This window comes from Lathamus discolor, chromosome 4 (genome assembly GCF_037157495.1).
Source record: "Lathamus discolor isolate bLatDis1 chromosome 4, bLatDis1.hap1, whole genome shotgun sequence".
Classification (NCBI taxonomy): Eukaryota; Metazoa; Chordata; class Aves; order Psittaciformes; family Psittacidae; genus Lathamus; species Lathamus discolor.
The window spans coordinates 41,813,540-41,839,995 of NC_088887.1; the positions used below are offsets into that span (position 1 = coordinate 41,813,540).

At 42.1% G+C, this 26,456-nt stretch overlaps 1 protein-coding gene across 14 annotated transcripts in view; it reads left to right on the forward strand.

Moving 5' to 3' along the window:
- DMD (dystrophin) overlaps positions 1–19,908 on the forward strand; it is a 1,176,091-nt gene extending 1,156,183 nt beyond the window's left edge. For 6 of the 14 annotated variants that reach the window (XM_065677210.1, XM_065677217.1, XM_065677211.1 and 3 more), the window contains 2 exons: positions 2,804–2,896; positions 17,348–19,908. In XM_065677210.1, the coding sequence (XP_065533282.1) occupies positions 2,804–2,896; positions 17,348–17,445 (191 nt within the window). In that variant the 3' untranslated portion in view covers positions 17,446–19,908. Of the gene's footprint in view, positions 1–2,803; positions 2,897–11,275; positions 11,308–17,347 lie in introns of all 14 variants that reach the window. The other 8 variants (XM_065677227.1, XM_065677212.1, XM_065677225.1 and 5 more) reach the window with 4 other exon arrangements.
- The last annotated feature ends 6,548 nt before the right edge of the window (positions 19,909–26,456 follow it).

Genomic DNA, 26,456 nt, shown 5'->3' on the forward strand with positions numbered 1-26,456 from the left:
AGCTTTCTGAAGAAATGTCATGAATTTTATCTCATAAAATAAATTAATCAAAATGCACAAGAAAAGATAGGAAGACACGAGTTTCTAGAAGTCCTGTAGTTTTGTATTTTATACTTTATTATGACAAAATATAATAATGTATTTTGTTTCATTTGACTCAATGTAAAATTATTCCCATTTAACTTGTGAGACTAGAATTAATTAACATGCATACAATCAAATAAACTGCTAAAACTTTTTAAAAGCAAGCATTTAGACATGACATGGGCTTCTTTGTTTGATTGAGCCAATATGCAGAAGGACAGTAAGTTGTTGAATTATTATCAGTATGATTGTGTTGAGACTCGGCAAAGCAACACTGTTGGCAGCATGGAGTAGAGCTTATAAAAAGAATTGCTAACTGAGCTAACAAACCACAACTAATTCAGTTTGTCAAGTCTCCTTTCACACCAGAAAGCTTTACTTGCTAGTCTGAGAGTTTTCTGAAGCGTGACTGAAAATATTCTTGAAATGTGAAGGAACTAGAGCAGCATTATAAACAATGTTCCCATGCAGCAAGCACGTGCCCTGTAATGAGGGAGTCATAATTTCCAAGAAAATACTGAGGATCTCTATGTCTCTCAGGCAATCAGGTAATGTAGTGGTAGCTTTTATATATTTTTCTTTTTGAGAGGGTATCTTAGAACTTTTTCTTTGAATGTAGACCCACTGTGCTCCTCTGTCTCCCTGCTTTCTCAAGGGGAGATTTCTGTGACAGGTTTTCGACCAGCAGTGTTGTCCAGCCATTTGGTGAAATCCTAATTTACAAATAGGAAAGCTTATCCCTTGATAACCTGAAATACAACTGGGCATGTGGAAAGGTTCTGCTTTTCTTCTCACAGAGTCCTAATGGAAAAGTCCTGAACTTTGGCATTTCTCCCTCAGTTGTGTAGCAGCAGAGGAGGTTCTCTGGGGCATGTGAAGAACAAGAGGCTGTTCCTGAACTGTAATTTGTTCAGGTGCCACCAGAATATTTGAGCCCCCCCATTTCTCCAAGTCTTTTGTAGAAAAACAAATGAGGAAGACTGTTTTAGATAAAGAGAGGTAGTTGATGTCTGAAAGTGTCTTTACATTTGTCGGATTGCTCAGCTGACGCCTTATTTTCTCATGTACAAAAAAAAAAAAAAAAAAGCTCAGAAAAATCATCCGTATGAGAAAAAAATAAAAATAATTCATTTTAAGTAAAGCATACAGCAGTGTTAAGGGTCAGCACAGTTCACGTTGTGTTGGTGCTTACCAGAACGTTGGGAAATCAGTACGTGTCCTCAGTTCTTCTTGAGCAGGACAGCAGAACCACAGCCCTCTTCTTTTAATCTTTAGAGCCAAGTGGCTTCCTGCAGGCATTCTAATAAAGGTCCTCAGCCTGGGTAGAAGTAGCAGGATGTCACTTTTGGGTTTCCATCTTAACACCCAGCGGAGGCTGGAAGGACACTGCTTCTGCTAAGGCACCTCTGTCAGTGCAACACGTGATACAAAAGTAACTCATGATGAGAGTTGATCTGTATGATCACCAAGCACCAGTCAAAAGCTGAAAGCAGTCTCAGCAGCTGTTTTTAGATGATTTATGGAATAAAAGAAGCTGATATGAAGACCATCACTTATATGAATTCAGAGCTTCTTGGAGAAACTTTACCCCACTTTTTGTACTGGAGTGCGGAAAAATTACTCTTGGCCACTAATAACTCTTGTGAAACTCCTGGTCCTAATGTGAGGCTGATACTAAGCCTAAGTAGGAAGTGTATGCAGTCCTAAAGTGTTCCTTTATCATCTCTTTCAGTAGGCTTTCTACTAGCATTGAGCACCTCAATGTTTAAAGAATATAAATGCTAAAAGAAAATCAGGCAATTTATCACTCAAGTTTAGTAGGGCAAGACATGCTAGAATGTCACTTTCAAGATGAAGATGTACCTCACATGGTTATTACAGCAGGAAAAATTGCTTTTGTGTTTTAACAGGAATAAAAGAAAACTAGTAAAAAAGGAGAAACTCACTCAAATTACATCCTTTACATGTATGCTTTTTTCAGATACTTTATTCGTAGTGGAGGCTAGGGTCTGCAGTAAAATCAACATATGGATTTTAGTTATCTGAAACTATGACCAAAACAAAAACCCAGTAAAAATAAAATGTATTGAATTTCCCATTAAGCTGGTGCCCTATAATCAGGTTATAGAAATTATTCAGTGGGAGAAATGTATTTCGCTTTATTAAACTGCTGCTAAACCATTTTACAGTACAATTGAATGTTCTTGGAGCACCAATCTGATGCAATTAAACTGTCAAAAATATTAATACTGATGCAGATGAGAATCTGGGTTTCTACTGATTTACGTAGCTTAGGCAAAGCAGTGCTGACATGAATCCAGCACTATTAGAAAGCTGCTCAATAGCAGCACTCGCAACAGCAATTTCTTTTTCCATTAATAGAATAAGAGAAGCTGAAACGAGTGTCATTTATGAAACAAAATGTTCCTAGCAGACATTTTACCCCACTTCTTTTACTAGAGTGGCTTCTTTCTTAAATTCCTTTTTACAAATTAAAAGTCAGTGCTAATTGTTTAAAATACATTGTTTAATTTCACTTAGATCCTTAAAAAGAGACATAATAGTCAACAAAATCCACCTTTAAAACTTCGACTACATACTAAGCAGAAAATGTGTTCAAGTGAACAGCCTTAGCTTCATGAAGGACATATGCAGCAGCAAGCTGTTAGCAAATGGTTTTATAGAGGCTCTTATACAGTGGTGTGGATTTGCTTTCCAGGTGAGGAGGAGTTGCTCAGCCCTCCCCAGGACACAAGCACAGGTTTGGAGGAAGTGATGGAGCAGCTGAACAACTCCTTCCCCAGCTCCAGAGGTGAGCGCAGCTGCCTGTGGCAGATGAGAGGGAAGAAGATAAAAGTGCTTTCTGTTCCTTGATCTTTTCAGGGGGTTGTGTTTTGGTTTCAGGTTTTTTGCTGTTCTTTTTGTTTTAACAATAGCTGTAGCGAAACCTGGTTTAGAGTGAGAAGCAGCCGGCTTCTCCTTTACCTTAAGCTACCTCCACAGGTAGCCCTTGCTAGATACGTGAATGAAACAGTGTCTGTCTGAGATTCTTTTTTCCTGAAAATTTTCTTCTCTCCCTTTTCACCATGTTCATTTTCTCACAGCTTTTCTACTTTTCAGTTAGTCTCCTCGATGATTTACTTTTAATACATGTCTCAGCACATTTTTCTTCTGTTTTTACCTTTCTCCAAGAAGAATGGTGTTTGAAATAATATTAAAGTTCTGAGTCAGAGACGTGACCTTGTAGACCTTGCAGCACTGTAGATTCATAGTTCAGAATGGTGGAGTTAAAACAAGTGGGCTGCTTGTTTGTGCAGCGTAGGCTGCAGTTGTCCTACAGATACAGGATTTCTTTCAGTGTTTCCATTTTGCTCATTCCTGTTGTTTGCCAAAGATAAGCATTTGTATTACAGGGTTTTATTTGCTCAACCTTTTTTCATTTAAGAAGGTCTTTTCTGAGCCCAGAGGAAATATTCTGTTCAGGAAAAATGGTTTAGATTCTTAGCAGGAGGTGGTAACTTTGGGATACTACTTGTTCCTGTGAAAGAAGGCTCAGAGATAAATCTCTTGACCGAAGAAATTCCCAGTGTCTATTGACACCTGTTAGGTGGATTTCAGTAGGGGCAGAGACTTCACCACAGTCACACATAACCCAGTGGTTCTTTAGTAGATAAATATGTTAACCATTATGCTAGACTTTCAGTGAAGTGTTCTTCATCCTTTGATCTCAAAGCAAGCTCAGCTCTCACCAGGCACCATCTGTGAGTGTGAAAGAAGAAGGCAGTATAAACTGCATAAGATCCCATGCTATAGATCAAAAGATAGGATCATTTAGAAAGATGGTATTGAAGAAAATCTGATACAGTATATTCTTAACTACATTCATCTCCACCTCAGCATTACATTAAAAAGTTGTATTTGCCTAGATATTTATTATCAGAGACGTGAGATGTAAAATCTTTCAAACATTAGTATATAGATAAAAAACTGACTTATTTTTGAAGTTGCTGTGTACACAAGGTTGCAACAGACAGTGCTTTCTTATCAGTGACCATCATTTCTGTAAATATGTTGTATTAAGGTGATCTTGCGTGATTGCATGTGTCTAGATGTAGATACATGTGTTAAAATATTCACCAAATGTGGTATCTAATTCATAATCACAATGACACTGACAGTTTCTTTTTTAAAAACGAGCTTAGTTTTAAGTAAAATAGGAGCAATTTATGAAATAACAATTAATGAGGTATTTGAAATACTACATACATCAGTTAATATTTTAATTCCATAAGTTAAGCTACAATTTCACATTTTCATTCTGGTGATCAAAAAATATAGTCATTTAAATACAGAGAAAGAATATATTCCCTTATTTTGTTTCTCCATTTGGTAACCATGTTAAAAGAGTAGTGTGTGATCACGAGCATCCCTGAAAGAGATTGCAGCCTGTATACTGTCATGCCTGACTAGCAGCCATAGAGGACAAAAATGGTCTTCAGCTGCATGGAGGGCTGTGAGTGAGGAGGAGGCACTGTCTTTGACATGTGTTGTCTTCTATTCTCCTCAGACAAGCCTTAAGAGAAGCTTCTGATGCAGCAGCCAGGAGCAGGCACAGGACTTTTTTTTTCCCACAGGACTTTTCTTCTGGGCCTGACCAAGGCATGTTGGGCTGAGCCAGAATCTGTCTCTTCCTTTCCCACTGGCTACACAAAAAGATTAGTCCAGCTGGGAGAAATAATATTCACTTTTGTGTAAACTGTACCTCGTTTTGACTAAAGAGATTAGGACCTTGATGAGGTTTCCTTCTTCTTCATATATCTTTCGGTGCATTTGCATGAATGCCAGGTTTGTACAGTTGCTTTTGGTTGAGGAACAGGCATGTTCAGGCCTTCTGTGAGAAATAGTTTGTCTTACAACCACAGCAAATGGATTTCCAGTCACTGGCTGATATAGAAGGCTACTGACATTGTCAGTTTTGCTGAGATCTCATGCAAACTTCAGTTACTGGAATTTTTTTTTTACTCCAGTTTTAAAGGTTAAATTATATTCAACTGATATCCACATAAACAAAGCTTACATCCACTGCCACAGCCTCATGTAGACTGTCATTGTGAGATGAGGGATGATGTGGTCAGTCAGATTCCATTGGTGTCAGGGATATGACTTATGTATTACAAGACTGCAGGAAGGAGAAAAGGAAGCAGGGTTTACTGGCCTCAACAAACCACTGAATCAGAGGCCTTTTTGCTGCTGAAAGGTGCAAATCGGGTTTCCAATCTGTAATAAAAGATCAAAGTGTTACTGCAAAAGAAAAAGCAGTTTAGCAAAGCAGCTGAAGAGGGTATAGTGTAAGGACTCAGACGTGGTGCTAGTAATGTTTTATTTCTTTGCATTACAGGTTGCATTGAATCTGAAGCTATTTGTAGGTATTCAGAAAATAGAACAATAAGCCCAAACAAGTGATGGCAACAGATGTGTAAAAAATACATTTTCTTAGATTAATTTTTACTAAGTATTAAAAAATTGTCAGATGCAAGAAAACTCAGTCATCTCAGTCTGGCATTTAGAAGTGTGTTGTTGATACAGGAGCATATGAAAGGTGAATAAGAACTACTTGGATAAGGTGGCACCACATGTGATGTATATATAGAAGGAAGGTGGATTAAATGCCAAAGATTGACTAATACTAGAAGTAGATTTGTTTATACTAATATTGTGGAAAAAATCTGCTGATATTCATAGACCATACAGTTCCAGAAGAGCTGCAGAAGGCACTCATCAAATTGATATAAGATTGGATATAAGGAGGAAATTCTTTCCTGTTAGGGTGGTGAGGCACTGGAGTGGGTTGCCCAGGGAGGTTGTGAGTGCTCCATCCCTGGCGGTGTTCAAGGCCAGGTTGGATGAAGCCTTGGGTGGGATGGTTTAGTGAGAGGTGTCCCTGTCCATGGCAGGGGGGTTGGAACTAGATGATCTTGAGGTCCTTTCCAACCGTAACTATTATTTTATTTTATTTTATTTTATTTTATTTTATTTTATTTTATTTTATTTTATTTTATTTTATTTTATTTTATTTTTATTTTATTTTAAAACCTGCCTAGGCTGAAATGGAGAATAACGAAATCCAGGAAGGGACAAACATCCATACAAATAACCTGAAATTTACACATGGAATCAATTGAGGAAATCTAGGGATATATTAAAAGGCCTGGGAAGTTACTGGCAGAACATTAAATGTAGGTTTCCTTTGTGGTCTGTAAACATAAGCATGTCAAATTTCAAGTTAAATGTCCAGCTCCAGCATGCCACAGCATAGGGTGTGATAGCCCTTTTGAATCAGGGCCATGATTCTGGGTATTCTATTGCTCTTAGGTTAGCCACAATTTGGAGGAGTGCAGAACGGTATGGTAAGAGCAAACTAGACTCTGAAGTCTTTGGTTCCTGAGAAAAGTTAAGAGTTGAATAAGCAGTGAAGACAGAAAAGGACTGAATTTTGGTGCTTGGATGCTCAGATGCATAGTTGAACATCACAGGACACAAATTAAAAACAAAACTATTTAGTTTAAATACCAGCAATAGTATCTGAAGAGTAAGATTTGCTCAGTTTGGGAAATAATTTTCTAAAACAAGTAGTAGCTCTTATTTTGGACTTCCGAAACAAAGCAGTAAAGTGTAGTAGTAATTAATTGCCACTTACCTGGAGATAGATTTGGTTTGATTATGATATTTTCCAAACTTTTGCTACATAGAGTTGTTTTTAAAAGGGCATCAAGGCTTCACAGCATCATTTTGAATGCATTTTAGAGAAGCATATGTTAAATCACGTTATAGACCTTCACAACCAGATCTCTGATGCAATAACTTGTGTGACTATATACCTTTCATAGGGTTTCTCAGCTTAACCTTTTGACAGTTCTTGGTATAAGGAGCATAGGACGTCCATGTTCCTTGCACAACTGACTGCTGGTGCTGAAAGCTGTTTCATTTCTGGAAAGGGAAATTCTGCTGAATACCTGATGATTGCTGTCCTTACGGAATTTTTCTTTCCTTTTAATCTGCAAGGCTTCCCATCCAGTCCTCTTTTACTTTGCTGCTCCCAGCAAATTCACAACTGCTGCAGCTGCTTCAAACAGCTGCTGTGCTAACTCAAAACAGATGTCAAAGCCAGAGGTCTGACATTTAGTGGAAATCTACCATTAAATACCACCTCAGTGGTTTATTTGACCCTGGTTGATAATGGGCCACAGAGGAGAACATTTTCACGCTATATTTGTGCCCAAGCTTCTAAATCTCCAGGGAATTGGTTCACAGTTAGAAAGTAAGATTGGCAGGCCAGTATTAAAGCCAAGTCCATCTCTTCTGCAGCACTGAAAAACAAACAAATTGCACCGCTTCAGGTGGATCTCATGGCAGACCACGCTGTGCTTTGCAGTTACTGTTTTGTGGCAAATGCTTTCTATGAATAAAGCTCAGAGAGGAATTTAAGGGCAGAAGTTCCTGAGCTAACTGAAGTTGATGAGAGAACTTCCCAGGCCTTCAATGCAGGCCCTTGATGGTGGATAATAAGGAAGGGGGAGATAAGTGGTTAGAAATGTGACCACAGTGGCTCAGAAGAGTTCAGAGGCCATGACATAACATGAAAACACTTGGAGAGGGATCAGTACTCACTGTTATTATTTAACATAGTATTGCTTGATACATTTGTTGTCTCATGCTATGAAATTACAGCCCAGAGAAGTTTGGCTGCCCCATCCCTCGAAGTGTTCAAGGCCAGGTTGCATGAGGCTTTGAGCAACCTTGTATGATGGAAGCTGTCCCTGCTCTTGGCAGAGGGGTTGGAACTAGATGATCCTTAAGGTCCCTTCCAACCCAAACCATTCTGTGATTCTATGAATCTGCATAGATGAAATTTCTATTAATGCCTCTGATTTAAGGTTTGATTCGATCACTCCCTGTGTACCTTTGCCTGTGATACAATGTCATGTAGATTTCCAAAACAGAAAGACTGCGATTTTGTAAGGGCAGGAAATCTTGATTTGAGCCGTAATAATAGATAATTAGGCACCTGTGGATTGTGTATCAGTATTTTGATGCCTTATAGAATACAAATTTTCAGAACCATGTGTCGTGGTTTAAACCAATCCACACAGCTCGTCCACTCCCTCCCCCACTTCTTGCCCTCCCCCTGCTCCTGGAGGGACAGAGAGGAGAATCGAAAAGAATGCAACTCCCACGGGTTGAGATAAGAACAGCCCAGTAACTAAGGTATAACACAAACCACTACTGCTACCACCAATGGTAATAATGATAAAGGAAATAACAAGAGAAAAGAATACAACACCTCAACACCAGCCAACAAACAACTCGCCCCACTCCCCCTAGTCGAGCACCGACCGATACCTCGTCCAACCCTGCAGTCCCAGCCCTTCCGGGTAACTCCCCGTGACATCGTGGACATGACGTGCTGTGGTATGGAATACCTCTTTGGTCAGTTTGGGTCAGGTGTCCTGTCCCTGCTTCCTCCCAGCCTCCCCTCCTCCCTGGCAGAGCATGAGGCTCAGAAAGTCCTTGGCCAGACCAAACATTTGAGCAGCAACCAAAAACATCGGTGTTATCAGCTCTCTTCCCAGGCCGAAAAATGAAAACATAGCATTGCACTAGCTACTAAGAAGGAGAAAAAATGACTGCTACTGCTGAACCCAGGACACCATGGCAATACAGGCAATCTTCTTCCTCTGCAATTTACGTGAAACCATACTCCTTGCCGTAAAACTTAAGAGACACACATTCATTCATATGCAAAGAAGAAAATAAAGTAAAATCCATTAAACCCTTTTTAATCTCCCTCTGAAAGAAAGCTTACTGTAGTAGTGCTGCTCTTTGTTGCAGTTAACAAATTCTAGGGCTGATTACTCACCCCAGCCTTTTCTCACCAGCTGTTTTGTGTGGTGCAGAGCTATCCCAGTTACCTTTAAATATATTCACTTTCAAAGAGAATCCAGTCTGTCTCCTAGATATTTAAACTAGACACAGTGTAGCTGCAGTCTTAGGCGCTTGTGGAGACAGGTAGGCATTTTTTAAGACCTCCAAAAGGATCCAGTAATTTGCGTGTAGGCAGTTCCTTCTTTCCTCTTGACCCAAAATGAACTGTCCTCTGCTGCATCTCATTCGTGCCCCAGGACTCTTGAACACCTCGCTATATCCTGCTGCAGTTTCTGGAGGCCTTAGCTAGATCATCTACTCACCTAAACCCTGGGGCTGTACGTCAGAAGACCAAAGGGTGCAATGAATTTTATATCTTCATTTTCAAGGATTTTCTGTTACATGATTTATATTTGTGAGAGCTTCTCATCTTCCCTCCTGGGAGGCATTTTTTAGGGAATTCATGGCTCCTGATCAATCACCAGAGGAGGTCACAGGCTGCGTAAGTGCTCATATAAATCCAAGAGAATTAGGCTGGCCTGCAATGTGAAGTTCTTAGAACTGAAGTGACACCTCTCTGGGCCATCAAGCTCACCCTGGTACCTCTGTGCACCACTAGCATGTGTGGTATAGACAACCTGAATTGTGGCTTCCCTTAGCAAAATAAAAACCCGCCTGCGAAGCATGACTGTAAACCTGTTATGCCCCATCCCTAGCAGTGTTCAAGTCCAGGTTGGTTGGGGCTATGAGCAACCTGGTCTAGCAGAAGGTGTCCCTGCCCGTAGCAGGGGGTTAGAACTAGGTGATCTTTAAGGTCCCTTCCAACCCTAACCATTCTATGATTCTATGATCATTTCTAATAGTAAGCATACTTCTGTGGAGAGCAAGAGAGGAAGGAAGGGAATAAAACTTCCTCTGTTCTATAAATCATAACCTTTGCTGTCCAGGCCCTTCAGAGGCTGCACCAGCTGTGTCCACTGCCTAGAGTTTGCAGCTGAGTGGTGGCTGTGACCTGTGGTGGTCAGTGATGCCATTCACTTCCTCTGCCCTGTCCTCCTCTCCTTTACCACCCCTGCTCAGCTTTGCTGTGATGCTGATCCTTGTTCTGCTCCTTGTAAAATGCCTGCAAAGCTATTTGTTGTCTTCCTTCCCTTCTCCTGCAGGCTGCCATACCTAGAAAAAAAACTCAACAGCAGTTAGGTTACTGACCATGTGTTCTCCTGTTTGTGTCTGTATCTCTCCACATTGTCCCATACTTCATTTACAATTACATCATTTACAACAACTCTGGGGCAAAGAGCATCATCTCTCTTGACCAGTGACTTTTTCACTGAAGACTCCAAGTCAAGCAGTGGTGGTGCTGGCAGTAAAGTGCCAGTGGCAGTGGGACATTGCTTCTGGAGACAGCAAGTGTTTTATCACCCACTGTGGATGTGGAGGGAAAAGAAGAGGTGTCTCTACTGTTGATTGACACCTGGCTTTCTTTTGTTAAAAACAAATATGCTATGATAAGTGTTTGGGAAGAATCAGTATGATTCAAGTTTGGCTTCTGTGAAGGCTCCTTAGGAACATCTTTTCAGCTCAGCCCATTACGGACTCCTCCATTTTAGCAGTGCAACTTGAAAGTGATAAGATACTTTCCCTTTTATCCCCTTAATTTTTTTTTCTCCCTTTTTCATTCTGTTCTCCAGTTTCACAGTGCCTGCAGATCAGCTTGTTGGAAATATCTTATGGAATGTATTTATCTTTAATGTTGAGCATGTTATGTTCCCAGTGTGCAGCTCTAGGTGGAAAATGTGTGTATGCGTATGTGTAGATGTATACCTGTATATATGTATGTAGGCCATAATAAAACTTAAATGTGTGGATGAGTTAATTTGACATTGGAGAAACATCATTTTGCCACTGATTGGTAGAAGTACTCAAGCTGAGGAAGTCTGGATGCTCAGAAGGTGAATTTACATCTTCTCTGCTATCCTTATCCTCAGCTGAAAGGCCTGTAAGTTAGTTTTAGTGGTTTTCTCAAGTGTTTTTGCTACGTTAAAACCAAGTCACAGATTACAGAATTATGCTTGAATAAATCATGTCAGACTCATTACTGGATTTCAGTACACTTTCAGTCTTCGTGTAAAGCAGAAATGCAGTTATTTTATATTAAATTCCTGAGTGGGAATTGAAATGTCTCTTACAGTGTAAAATATGTATTCACATGTGGTTTTTTCCCTTTCTTTTCTGATATTTCTTCCACTTCCTCTCTCTGTTCCTAAAGGAAGAAATGCCCCTGGAAAGCCAGTGAGAGAGGTTAGTGAGATGCAGGCTCACTGCCATGGCTTCTGTTTGTCACAGCTTGCTTTCTGTGTCCAGCATGAGTGTGACGGCAGCACGGGTTTGCTTGGGTTTGGTGAAGGGTGGGGGTGGTTTTCTTTTGCTTTGGGTTTGGTATTTGCCGAGTGCATTCCACGTGTGTGCTCTAACAGTAGCGTACCTCTCAACTTTCAGTGGAGACAGTGGCAGCTCAGTGACCTGCATTTTCGTACATCCTCCCAGAGATGGAAAATCAGGACTGGGGAGGAGAAAACAGTACATTAAAATTACACCTCTGTATGACAAATGTGGTAAGCAGCTATGCTGCAGTCATTGACTTGTGTTCTGTTGCTCTTGTATGTAAGCAGAACAGGGAGACCCATGTCTCTTGTTGTCCTGCTTACATACTCACAATTGTATGTACATACATGTGCCAATATACCAACCATCATCTGCAGTTACTAAACAGGTTTTTTCTTTTTCTTTAGAACAGTGAGAGTTGAGAGGTATAAGAGATTCAGGTGTTTTATTAATTTCCTGGTATACTATTGCAGAATGAAGAATGCTACTAACATTCACCAGCTCCACAGTGTTGTATTCGGCAATGCAAATGGGCGATGGTTTTCACTGTACACTTTGGACATGGTTGGTTTGCTGCAAAATAGATTATAGAATTTATACTTCACTGCTTGTTAATGGAGAAAAGCATTTTGAGCTGTGTTGTCATAGCACCTTTGAAAGTATTTCCAGAGAGCCTTGATTTTTCCTCTGTGAAGCTGCTCTTCACTCGCCAACCAGATACAAGGTTTGAAAGCTGAATTCCTAGTGAAAATTATTATTAAAGATGAAATATTCAGAGGCTGCCTGAGTGCAATTGCAAGTAGCTGTGAAATGACCTTTCCTGCACAGATGATGTTCAGTGTGGATGAGGCAGAAATTGAAGGGTAACCCAGTTTGCAAACTTCTGCTGGTGCAGAGAGTGGGGCTCATGGAAGCACACTGCCCTGGGGTTTTTAGCAGTGCTGCTGTAAACCCCCAGTCACTGACAGGCTGCCTTGGGTAAGCCAGGATTTGTTCCAGTGTGGTGCCTTGAAATACTGTGGTTCTCTGCATTGGCTGTAGGAGCTGGCACGGGTCCAGACACTTCTAGGTGTAAGATCCTCGGTGTGGTTGAGTCTGTCCTCAAATGGCAGGTCCTCTCTCATATGGATCAAAAATGGGGTGCTTGGGATGTCATTTACAGACTGCACCAGTCCAGAAATTTAATGGAAATTATTTTCAGCCCTACATGTTCTTGGCTCATACAGCCTGAGAATTGTTCTCCAGCTCAGCAAAGTGGGTTGTTGATTTCCAGTATCCTCATTCAGATTTATGTATATTATTCAGAAGAAGCTTCTGCTGCTGAAGGCATACTTGATAAAATTAATAAAAAATAATAAATAGATAGGAAAATGTGCATGCCTTGCCTAATCAGATACCCCAGTAGTTTAATCCTAAAAAAGTTGACTTCAGTGAATCACTCACCATTCTCCAGCTGTACTTGTTACCACTGATGGTTCCAGAAGGGCTTGGTAACTTGCAGAGCTGAATATGAAACGCCATTCTCCATCTGATTATGAAGTGTATGAGCTAAGGTATAGAACAGTTTTTGCTTTATGTATGACTCCATTTGCACAAAAGCAGATCATGCTGTTTTAAACCCACCCTGCCAGGTTTTGATCCCATTACTCACATTAGGTATTGTTTTCATGTGTAATGCTGTGGATTTTGTAGCATTATTCAATATGAGTAAGGGAATCAAAATCCAGGCTACCAGCAGGAAGGATTTTTCTTTTGACAGGGAAGGGTTAGAAATCTGCCACCAAAAAAAAAAGCACTGCATTGTGTTCAGGTTTATTAATTTACTTTCTGTCCACTCTTTCAAGTCTGAATGCTTTACGTTTATTTCTCTGACAAGCTGTAGTGTAAGGTTGTTATTCAGTTACTGCACCCTCACCCAAGGGCCTTAATTCCAGTAGAGTGTCTAAAGCAAATTCAGCAGATGTGAAGCACATCACTCTGCATGTGACTAGAAGTGACATAGTGTCTGCAGAAATAGGTGTTTTCTGCTTTCAAAGCAAATGTACCTGTGTTAATAGTCCCTCCATTTTATATGTCTAAGTGAATACTGTCCATGTCCACTTTGAGCTTTATTGCTGTATTTCAAAGTGTGTGCTAGATTTTTTATTACACAGTAGCTTCTCTCAACCTCTCAGTGCCTTAAGCCTGGGGAAAACTTTTTCAGCTTTAATGTTTAAAAAAAAAAAACCAAACCAAAACAGAATTGATGCCCTCTTTGGTGGCATTACTTTAAAGATATGAATAATAATGAGTGGACAGCTATGATTTATATTTTTCCAAGTGATTTTAGGACAGTATTTTTCTCATTTGCTTGTTAATCAAAAATCCCAGTGTCCTGTGTTTCAGTCTTAGAGAGGGCAAGTAAGCAGTATTCAACAGAATATGTAGAGCTATATAAAACCAGTGAGTACATCTGAGCCCTTATTTAGGTAACAGGCAGTATAGAAAAGGGTGCATTCATTGCACATAGAGTACCAGTACATCATGGCATATGTTCACCAGCTGAGTGGCTGGAGCACTGTTGCACTGCCCTCTCTTCTGGCATGTCCTCCATCCCACAACTGTCCTGCTGTTGACTGCTGTCAACAAGCTGTCGCACTTTACAGTCCAGCTATTAACATAAACTGCAGTCAGCAGATGTTTATCATCATGCTCTGAGCTGTAAACTCAGATGGCTCAGGAGGAGATACACAATTGTTCAGGTTTTCTGCAGAGGAAATTAAGACCTGTGCTAGAGAGGTAGCATGGATGGTGTGGGATAGAGGGAGTTGTGTCTCCTTAATCACCCCAGCATGCCTCTGTGCAGCTTCTGTGGAGAGAGATCAGATTTGAACCATAGTTATTGTGAAAATATGGCAGCAATTAACAGAGAAAAGAAAAAAAGACTAACAGACTTTCCTGTAATTTTTATGGATTAAAAGAATACCTGGTGATCCCTGGATGCAGAAGGTCTTCTTAGCCTGTGTTTTAGTTACCTGAACAATTTAGCAGTTTGTACCTACTGTGGCATACTTCTGAGAGACTTTTTTTCTACATTTTTGATTGCAGTTATTCTTTCTACACCTAGCCTCTTTCTATAAAACCAGCTTGCCTTTGTTACCCTTACAGCTCTGTATCTGACAAAAAAAAACAGTACTAACAAATCGATTTTTTCTAAAAATGGGGTTTAGCAGTTTGCTCTAACCCCGTGGAAGGGCTATCACTCTTCCTGAGCTGGGAATTAGTGGTGGTAGAGCCTCAGAAGAGCCCTGGAGTCCCATCATTGTTTCTAGAAACAGCAGATTGCCACAAACCTGAATAAGAGACCATGGCAGCAGTGTTTCTCAGAGCTAGCTAGCCAGTTACAACTCTCCTGACTGCTCTGTCTCGTATCTCTGGGTTGCTGAACAGGAAACAGACGAATATTTAAAGCCTAGAGATTTCTTGAAAGTGGTTTGTAGAGGCAGGATGCTGCACTCACTGCAGTTATATCAGTGTTAGTCCACTAAAGCTGTAATGGCACATGCTACAGATGTACCTGAGCCATGTCAGAGTTTCAGGTAAGTAGATCAAACCAGTGACAGTTACAAGTCTGTTTACATAAGCATCTCCCATCAAAAACAGGGTGTTGTTTTCATATAGCTTCTTTGAATTTTCACTTTCCATGGCATAATTTGCTGGATTGATTTCAGCCTGCATGGTGTCAATAAGAAAGATTATCCCTTACATCTAAAACAAATGTGGTAGCATACATTTACTTTAAAGTAAACTGTGTTTTGTCCGAAACTTGGCAGGCACTGTTACCTGATATGCTGATGAGCAAATTAGAAGTTTTTGCTTATGACTAATAGTATGTCTATACCTTAATGATTTATAGATGAAATTGAAGTTTGATGCACCTGTTTCACTGTGCATTAGTACAATTAGCAAACTGTCACCAGATTAGAACCAAGTATTTCTTTGTATCGATACCTGGCAATTATTACCATGCGCAGCACAGGTCTCTATCGATGCTGCTTGTCAAGTAGTATTTGAATGTAAAAGGTGGTAGTAGTTCTCCAGAAAAATACTCCTGGTATTCCTCAGGTCATTTTTTTTCAATTCCATATATGCTGATGAATATTAACTAATGTCACTTCAAGGTCCTGTGTTCTGCAGAAATGTCAGCAGTGCATGACTACCATAATTTATGAATATTTGGAAGTGGATTGTGAGTTTGATTTGCTCCACAGGGAAGGTTCACTCCTGTTGTTAGAGAAGACAGTTGCGTCAGGGCAACACTCTCTTTGCAGGCGGGCACTAGTAACAGTCAGGCTTCAATGCATTACAGGTAGGGAGTGCATTAAAGGTGTGTCTGCATACTTTACTCACATCCTTTATTCACTTGGTTGCTCCTTCCAGAAGGACTGTGGCGAGGGGCTTCATCCAGGCTAATGCAAAGCATTCGTGGGAAGCAGAGTTGTGGGCAGATGGCATTGTAAAGCCCATTTTTTTCCCAAACATGTATTTTCAGGGAGTAAATCAAACCCCTCAGGCCATAGCAACATGTAGTTTTATTGTGTTGTACTTTCCCTGTTACATAATTTCAGTTGCTGGCAATGTGCGGCTTGGAAACTTCTTGAATTAAAGGTCACATGCACTTCTTTGCATCTAAATAAATCTTTCTTCAGTGATTATTTTCTAATTTGTTTTTTAAGTCATTTATGTGATTGGCCTCAACATCAGCCTGTGGTGATGAGTTCAGTAATACAATTATGTGCTGTGTGGAGTATAATTTCCTTCTGCTTGTTTAAAGACCTGTCTTCTCATTCCTCCTTGTCCTTGCAAGAAATCTTGAACACTTGGTCCTTCGTTTGGATGCTCATCTTGTAGAGTGCTTAGATTTGTCATATATTTTTCCAGTTGGGAGACTCCAGATTCGGTTCAGATGTATAGACCATGATGCCTCTGTGTTTGAGATGCCAGAGGGCATTTGAGACATAGAGGGCTGCAAATCTTGATGCAGGACTTGCAGGAGACCCACACTCTTCTGAACAGCAACTGGAGATGAGGCAGCATTTGCCAAGGGCCTGAAATGGCAACTTTTGGCAATTTGATCTCTCTGCCTTCAAGTCTGCTTAGTTTTTCATTGTGATAAAGCCATTTCTTACTGCTGATCAGCACTGCTACCTTTCCTTTACATTTTCAGCAGATATGAGTGTGAGAAGTTGTTACAGGTTTCAGCTCCAGAACTGTGGTCTGTGGTTGTTTATCACTTCTATGTAGGAGGACAATGGGCTGTGGTGATAGGACCTTACTCTTCACAGGTGAGGAGAAATGTGCAGTGAACCACTGTATAGTACATACTTGATAACTGGCATCTTTGTGCTGAACTGCTGTTTGAGAAGCAAAGAATATTAAAAAAAATGATTGAATGAGCTGCAGCCCTCAACATTTTAGTATCTGTGCAGGTATCCTGCGGGGACCTCTTGGGTTTAATGATTTAGTTAATTACTGCTGGTCTGTTTGTTTCTGTTTCTCTCCTTGATAGACTTTGAATGGTCAAACATTTGCAGCACCAGTCAGAAACTTTTCTGTGATGTTGATATATTTAATCCTTCCTTTTGGTGAACATTCGTAACGATGAAGCTTCGTCACTACAGGGTGGGGTTTCTTGAAACACAAACATACTGGCTTATCATCAGCATAGTTTACCACAGCCATTCAAGCCAGTATTGCTAAGTGTTCTGCAAAACCAGCAACTTTTGCTAAGGACAAAATATTGGACTCATCCAGGAGACATTTGAAAGAGTGTTCTCCAGTGTATTCCTGGGAATGGCAGCAAGTGGTACTTGGAAAGTGACGGATCTGTGCTCAGCCTCCCTAGTAAAACATTCATTCCTACCAACATACTGCTGTGTTGTCTTCCTTTAATGTTCTCTTCGACTTTCTTTTTCAGGCCACAATGTAGGAAGCCTTTTCCACATGGCAGATGACTTGGGAAGAGCGATGGAAACCTTAGTGACAGTGATGACCGACGACAAGGTGTTAGAATAGCAAGATGTGTTTTACAACTTCAGGCATCCCGCATGGTTTTTATAATATTCATACTACAAAGAGGATTAGACTGTAAGAGTTTACAAGAAAACAAATCTATATTTTTGTGAAGGGTAGTGGTACTATACTGTAGATTTCAGTAGTTTCCTAAGTCTGTTACTGTTTTGTTAACAATGGCAAGTTTTACACGTCTATGCAATTGTACAAAAAATTATAAGAAAACAACATGTAAAATCTTGATAGCTAAATAACTTGCCATTTCTTTATATGGAACGCATTTCGGGTTGTTTAAAAAAATTTATAACAGTTATAATGAAAGATTGTAAACTAAAGTGTGCTTTATAAAAATGTTTATAGAAACCCCCTTTAAAAAAACACACAAAAAAAAATTACTGAGGCAGTGCATTTGTTTGGTTTCATTTCAGCTCTGTAACTACATCAGAGAGATTCATGTCCTGTGTTCTTTTCCTTGCCTAGCAAAAAGAAAAAGGAAAAACAGTATTTCCTGCAGCAACACCAAAATGGCCAACTTATATTTACTTACATTTCTCATTGGTTTTGTCTGACTAGGGCTAGCTTAAAAAAAGAAGCTCTTGAACTTCCAGTGAAAGTAGTTATGTTGCCTCTTGCCAGTAAAATTAAGGATTACATGAATTACACAGCTAGTTTGCAATAATTAAATGAAAGAGCACATTACATGACAGAAAATGCAAAAAAAAAAAAAAAACACTCTAAGAAAAAAAACCCCACAAAAACAAAACAAACAAAAAACCAACAACAACAACAAAAAAAAAAACAACAACAAAAGAAAAAACAACCCAGAAGGAGAGAATTCAATGACCATCTTATGTGCCAGCGTTTTCTCTGCTGACTAAATTCCTGAATGCTATTAGTAAAGTAGAAATTGCCTTACCAGATTAAACTAAACCTTTGGACCCTGGTGTCTGACACTCCACTGGCTGCTACTGCTTCAGCAGGAGCTGGGCACAGGTCTCCCCTCACAGGTGGCATCACCTTTGCTGCAGAGGAGAGAAGAAAGGGAGATAGATGTTCCTCCTGACCCCCTGTGGGATCAGCTTCTGACCTGAAGCACAAGTAGGTTATTCACAGAGCACCATTGCTTGTCCAGCTCCTGGTGCTGTTAATGAGCGTGAAGCTCCTCAATCCTCTGGAAAATAAAAACAGAGCTTTCCACATGTGTCTCAACCTGCTACAGCAGCGAGTCCCAAGGAGCTGTAATGCTGCAAGCGTCCTTCAGGAAAGGCTGTAGAAGAGTTACTGCTGTTCTTACGCGCACATGGTGATCAGGTAAAGGTAGTCACACTGCTCCATGAGATACTTATCACCAACACAAAGGCCCTAGTCCTTTCTCCTTCCCCATTTCTCTCTACAAGTAATCCTGCACAACTAACAGCAACATGAGAAAGAGAGGAACTGATAGCAAACAGATTAGCCGGCTTGGCTGCAGCTCATGAGAGGTAGATTTGGGTATGAGGTGCTGTCAGCAAAAGCTTTACCACTTCATTCTCTTAACCAGCTTTTAATTTTACCTTAGAATATGTAGAAACACATCATCTGACTCTATATTGCAAGAGTAAAATAATCTGTTACCTCTTCTTGTATGAAGTGTAATAAAACTTGGGAAAGATTTTATTTAGAATGCTAGTTAACATTGAACATGGCTAGTCATGCTATTTCTACCTCACTTTGGTTTTGTGGTGTTCCTGACAATTACGTACAGGTAATGTTACATCATCACCATATGTCCATTGTGTTACCAAGTCTCATTGTTTAAATAATACCAACAATGATAACCATTTACAAAGTACAAGTACAATCCCCCCCAACCTCTGCTTTCCTAATAAAGAGCTTTTTTAACACTTTATTACAATAGAAACCCTCAGTATTTCTCATGGTCCTTTTTTATCAGAAGGTTTAAATTGAAATGTGAGAAAGAGATGGGTTTCTTCTTTTTTTTCCCCACCCTTATATGTTAAACCTTCTCTTCAAAAGAAAATGGAGGAAAAATGGATTGCACGGTTGTTTTCATCAGGGTTTTGTTTTGTTTGTTTTACTTTCTAGATCTTAGTTTTGGAGTGAGTCTGTCAAAAAATATTTAAGAAGTTGAAAGCTTTATCGCTGCTTTTTTAAGCATAACGGGAATTATTTCATATTCCTTATAATGACAAAGTATTAAACTGTAAAACATAATCAGTGTAGTTGAATACATAAGTACCGTATGGCATGTTATTTCATTGTTACTCAGTACTGGTTTATTACATGGATATCATAATATATTGTGTTTTAACACCAACACTGTAACATTTACTAATTATTTTTATAAACTTCTGTTTTACTGCATTTTTTCACAACATACCAAATTTCACCAAATATATGCCTTACTATTGTATTATATACTGCTTTACTGTGTATATCAATAAAGCACGCAATTATGGTATACAAGGTGCAGTGGTTTTTACTGAGGTTCAGCAGTCAACCAAGCATTTCCTCTTTGGCAGTCCTTGCCTTAGGTGTGCACCCTGCACCCCATACTGCCAGTGTCTCAGTGCCTTGGCCACCTTCCTAGCAGGCAGAGTGCCAATGGTAGCACTCGTGTTTGGCTGGAAAACCAGCTCTCCCTGCTGTGGGGTTTTCTTCCCTGGTTAAGTTGTGAACATCCCATTTTTATGCTCTCCAAGCTTTTTGGAACTTACCAGCCCCACACTTTCTACTTTGTCGCAGAAGGCAGCCTCAAGTCAGATTCATCTTTGCTGATCAGTCCAGCACTTGATGGTTTCCTTGCCACTAGGCATAATGCTAAAAAAAACACCAGTTTTCTGGGCCTTTGGGAAGTGCATGTTTCCGTCAGAGATGTTGATTGCACACGTCCTGTCTCATATCTAAGAAACATGCGTAGATTTTGATACCCAGACTCCACTCAGTTTTGTCATGATGCTATCTTTGAGCTAGCTTTTGGTGCTAGAAATAATATAATGAAAAATAAAGCAGCAAAACCAGCATATGTTTGTCTATGATTTTGGTAATACAGCGAGGGAGGAGGTGGGAATTTCCTCATTTCATTCACTTGAGGAAATAACTACACATCCCACATCTATTCTCCCAGACTTGTTACTCTGGATTCACTCCCACGTAAATGAATCACTGTGTGCCTTGATGTATTGAAGTCTCCCTTGAAGATTGCACAATCCACAAAGCACAGCAGCCAGCAGTGACAAGAAGATTCTTATTTAATTCAATTAAGCAAGAGGGGAGGATAGCTTTCTCCCTGTTGCTAATGCTGGAGGGGTTGCACAAGAAAGAGAACTGTTGGGTCTGAAGCATGGCCATGAGTCAGAAGGATGTGGCTTGTGGATGGTCTTATTAAATACTTACATGAATTGGAATGTCACAAAAGGCAGAGGAGTGGTTGCATGCTGCCTCCTCCCTTCAATGCACTGGAAGGTGCAGGGAATGCAAAACCATACACACTCGACCTGACTCGCCTCCATGAAGCAACAGGCAAATCCAAATCCTGATCCTGCAGATAGCACATTACAGGCTGTCTGTCACCTCTCACAAGCTTCACACCAGTGCTAGATGGGTTGGCACAATGTGGGGAGTCCCACACATAGGGGAGCCTTCCAATACCTAAAAGGACTCTACAGGAAATCTGGAGAGGGACATTTTACAAGGACATGTAATGATAGGACAAGCGGGGATGGCTTTCAGGTGAAAGAGGGCAGATTTAGATTATGTATTAGGAAAAAATTCTTTACTGTGAGGGTGGTGAGGCCAGTGTTCAAGATGGAGCTTTGAGCAACCTGGTCTAGCGGAAGGTATTCCTGCCCATGGCAAGGGGTTTGGAACTAGATGATCTTTAAGGTCCCTTCCAACCCAAAACATTCTGTGATTCTCCGAATGCATGTGAACAGCTGCTATCCTGAGTACTGCAGATATTGCAATGAGCGCACACTGCCAGCTCATGTTCAGTTTCTCATCAACAACACCCCAAGTCCTTCTCCGCAGGGCTGCTCTGAATCTCTTCTCTGCCCAGCCTGTAGCTGTGCCTGGGATTGACCCAGGTGTAGGACCTTGCACTTGCCTTGGCTGAACTTCATGAGGTTGGCATTGGCCACCTCTCAAGTGTGTCAGGGTCCCACTGGATGGCATTCCTTCCCTCCAGCATGTCAACCGAACCACACAGTTTGGTGTCATAGGCAAACTTGCTGAGGGTGCACTCAATCCCACTGTCTATGTCACCGATAAAGATGTTGAACAAGACCGGTCCCAACACCAATCCCTGAGGGACACCACCCGTTACTGGTCTCCAGTTGGACATTGAGCCATTGACCACAACTCTTTGCATGCGGCCTTCCAGCCAACTCTTTATCCACCAAGTGGTCCATCCATCAAATTGATGTCTCTCCGGTTTAGAGACAAGGACAGTGCAGGACATAGTCGAACCTTGTCCTCATGCAGGATAGCGTCAAATGCTTTGCACAAGTCCAGGTAGATAACATCAACTGCTTTGCCCTGTGCATCAGTTCCGTAGCTCCATCACAGAAGACCACAAATTAGACAGGTATTATTTGCCCTTTGTGAAGCCATGTTGGCTGTCACCAGCCACCTCATTGTTTTTCATGTGCCTTAGCATTCCTTGATCCGCCAACTCCCTCAGGACACATGGCTGGATTTCATCAGGTCCCATGGACTTGTGCACATTCAGGTTCTTAAGATGATCTCAAACCTGATCCTCTCCTACAATAGGCCTAAGGTCTTCATTCTCACAGTCCTTGCATCTGCCTTCTAAGACTTGCGTGATATGGTCAGAGCATTTGCCAGTGAAGACTGATGCAAAGAAGTCACTGAGAACCTCAGCCTTCTCCAAATCCAGGGTAGCCAGTTCTCCCGATAGCTTCCAGAGAGGGGCCACGTTGTCCCCAGTCTGTCTTTTGTTTGCTACATACCTACAGAAGCCCTTCCTGTCGCTTTTCACATCCCTTGTTAGATTTAATTCTAACTGGACCTCAGTTTTTCTGATCTGGTCCCTATCTTCCTAGAAAACATCCCTGTATTCTTCCCAGGCTGCCTATCCTTGCTCCCATCTTTTATAAGCCTCTTTTGTACCTCTGAGATTCCTCGGCAGCTCCTTCCACCCAATGAGGTCTCCTGGCCCTCCTGTTGCATTTCCTTCTAGTCTGGACACAACATTCCTGAACTTGTAGCAGGTGCTTCTTGAATAGCAACCAGCAGTCTTGGGCTCCCCTGCCCTCTAGGACTATATCCCATGGAACCTTACTAAGCAAGTTCCTGAAGAGGCCAAAGTCTGATCTCTTGAAGTCCAGGGCAGTGAGCTTGCTGCACACTCTTCTCATTGTCCTGAGGATCTTGAACATGATCCTACAGCCAAGGCTGCCCTTGAGTGTCACATTTCCAACGAGCCCTTCCCTGTTGGCGAGCACAAGGTCAAGCATGGCACCTCTCCTTGTTGGCTTCTCTGTTACTTGCAAGAGGAAGTTCTCTTCCCCACACTCAACCTCCTGGATTGCTTGTGCCAGGCCGTACTGTCCCTTCAACGGATATCAGGATGGTTGAAGTCCCCCACGAGGACAAGGGCCTGCAAGCCTGACCTGCTCCTGCCTATAAAGTGCTTCATTCACAGAGATGCCCTGATCAGGCAGCCTGTAACAGATCCCTGCAGTAATGTCCCCCATCACTGTTCTCCCTTTGACCCTGACCCACAAGCTCTCTCTTGGCTCATCACCTGTCCCCAGACAGAGTTCCATACTCTTCAGCCTATCACTGACACAAATAGCTACTCTCCCTCCCCATCTGCCTGACCTGTCCTTCCTAGAGTCCAGCTCCCTCTCAGGTTCCCTGACATCTTTCAGCTACTGACAGCGTCCCACAGCTCAGCCCCTGCTGCAGGAGGATCTCCACCAGGGCGTATCCAGTGCAGCCCTGCCCATCGTTCACCCTCTTCTCACAAGACCAGTGCAGACAAAGGTGATTGATTGGCATAAAATGGCTCACATGGAATGACTCAGTGAAACTGCAGCTATGAAAGAATGTCACTGAAGAACCTGTATGTGCACCCACCACCAATTGCTGAGGACCATCAACAGATCCACGGGATGCTGCAGCATCCAGGGTGGTGACTATTTCTGTTTCTAACCTCTTCTTCTTTTCTTCTCTCTCCTTCTCTCTCTCTCTCTCCATATGTTAGATAATTTCCCTCAGGACTGCAACTAATAAAACGATAAAGGCTTAAGTTACCATTACTGTGCCTTGATTGTGCTTTGTCTGAACTCAGGGATCTCGAATCTGTTTCTTTATCAGGCAGGATTCTTAGGAAGGGGTGTACTCTATCCACAGGCGGGTAGATCACACCAATAAAACTATAGGCGGGCTCCACTTGGGGCTGACTGCATTGTGTTAACTGGGGGTTGCTATCAAGGGCCAGGGGCTGGACGATGATTGAAGCCTTGTGTTAGCGAAAACCAAGTTGGAACCTGACAGCATCCTCCTATGTCCCACAGCCAGAGTGCCCAGCGCTGCCGCCAGGACAGAGCTGGCAGCCTGAAGGCACCTGAGAGGAATTCCTTGAAGCGCTGGTGGAATTACTTGGAGGGGTAGAGGGGGGAAGACTGCCTGAAGATGCTGGAGGTTCTCTGCTTCAATTCCAGCCCCTGGAGGGGCCACACTCACAGCTCATCGGATGGATGGATATCCTGCTTCGGTCATCGGAGAGATCACCGTCCTTATGTTCTAGGGAAACAGTAGTAGTAGCCATAAGATCCACAGATAGCCCAGTGCTCTCCCCCAGTGCTTTATAGCTCACACTGCCAGGCACAGGAAAGATTCTTGCCCCCAGGGTTAATCAGGCCAGTGGCATTTTGCTGTTCTTGGAAGCCCCCGAGACAGCTCCAGGTGGAGGCAGAAAAGGTAGTGCCGGTGTTCCCTTAGAGCCACAACCAGCCCGTGGACCTGGAGCAGGTCTTGCTCACATGCTCAGGGAGTAGCCGATCACCAGCACTGGGGTCAGGAAGGAATTTTCCCCTGGGGCAGACTGGCACTGGTCACTGGGGGGTTTTTTGCCTTCCTCTGAGCACTGAGCATGACCACTTGTCAGGGCTCCTCGGTCCATTCTGGGTGTGTTATCGCCTGGTGCCCACGCTCCACAAAGGTGGCTCCTCGTGTCCTGCAGCTGGGGGGGAAGGCTTTTTCCCCACCCAGGGTGGACTAGCAAGCATCCCTGGGGTTTTTTGCCTTCCTCCACAGCTGAGCACAGCCCCTTCCTGGGGCTCCTTTGGGTTACTATGGCCCAAAGGCAGCTGCTTGTGCTCCACGCAGCTGGCCCTTGTGCCTTGCATTCGGGGGGGGGGGGGGGGGGGGGGGGGAGGAGGCAGCCTTATGGACTCCCAGAGTGGTTCACACATGGCCCCGAGACTTGTTGCTGTCCTCTGTAGCACTGAGCACCACCCCTTGTCAGTCTTCCCCAGCCCATTCTGGCTGGGCTCTGGCACTGCTCTCACACCACTAGGGCACCACTCTGAAAGACTTAGAAAAACAAAATATAATCTAACCTAAACTAGACTAAAATTAACTAAGCTAAACTAAGATAAATAAACTAAGTTAACCAATATAATTACACTAAACTAAAATAACTTTATTTATAAATAAAATACTTTTTCCACCTGTAACCTTTCTGATTTGTGTCTTTGAAGGTGTTTTTGGTGCTGAAAACCCCTTGGCATTTCAGGTAAATAATGGTCTCATACAACTCATTGTGAGTGCAGGGAATGGAATGGAATGGAATGGAATGGAATGGAATGGAATGGAATGGAATGGAATGGAATGGAATGGAACGGAATGAAATGGAATGGAATGGAATGGAATGGAACAGAACAGCTATGATATGTTATGCATATAGTTTTGCATGACAAGCTCTGACACAGGTCTGAGGGGCTTTCTGCAGTGCAGATCCCAGTGGAGGCCAGTCCCAGGCACTGAGGCCTACGAACACCCTCTGGACCCTGACAGACCTGCACTCCTCATATACTCTCCTTTAGACATGAATGGGGTGCCCCTGGAGAGAGAGAGCATTGGGCCAAATGGACTCCTGATGGAGTGGTGTTGTTCTCAGGCTTTTGTGTTTTATTCTGTTTCTCCAAAAGAAACTCAGGTATTTTAAAAAGCAAGTATTTGGGTGAGGGGTGGGGCTGGGAGTGGGTCGGAATCACAAGGAAATGAGCAGATATTGCCCACATAAAAAGGATTTGCAACCATTTAGTTCAGGAGCACGTCCTGCTTCAGGCTGAGGGCTTGATCTTTGAGCCTCGCTTGAGTCAGAGATGTGGTCTTTTGCTATCCCGTGAAAACCCAAATAAACTGGATGAACACAGAGTTTAAGAGTTTCAAAAACCAGTTCACACATGTTTTTGCAAATCAGTTCAGATGCTCAAATGATCCACAGACAATCTACATCCCCCAATCCCGTCAGAAGGCACAGGCCTCCTTCCCACAAAGTGAAAAATGCCTGTGATGGACACGATACCTATTCAATCCCTTCCACTAGTGCAGGGCTGGGAAGAAATGTCATCCAGAATTTCCTCAGCATGTACTGTTAGGGAATGAAGGAAGTAGGCAAAAAAAAAAACAAAACCCTGGGAGTTGGAAGAGCCCTACAATCATCATCCTTTAGGGCTGGCCAAAGGCTAAAGCATGTTATTAAGGGTGTTGTCCAAATGCCTCTGGAACGCTGATGGGCACAGGGCATTGGTCACCTCTCTAGGAAGCGTGTTCCAGTTTTTTAGCAACTCTCTAGGTAAAAGAAATGCTTCCTCATGTCTACTCTACACTGGCCCTGGCACAGCGCTGAGCCATTCCCACATGTTCCATCAACAGATCCCAGCAAGATCAGCACCTCCCTCTCCATTTCCCGTCCTTGGGGAGAGCAGCCTCCTCCTCTCCCAGCTAGAGAAACCCGGTGTCCTCAGCCTCCCAAGACA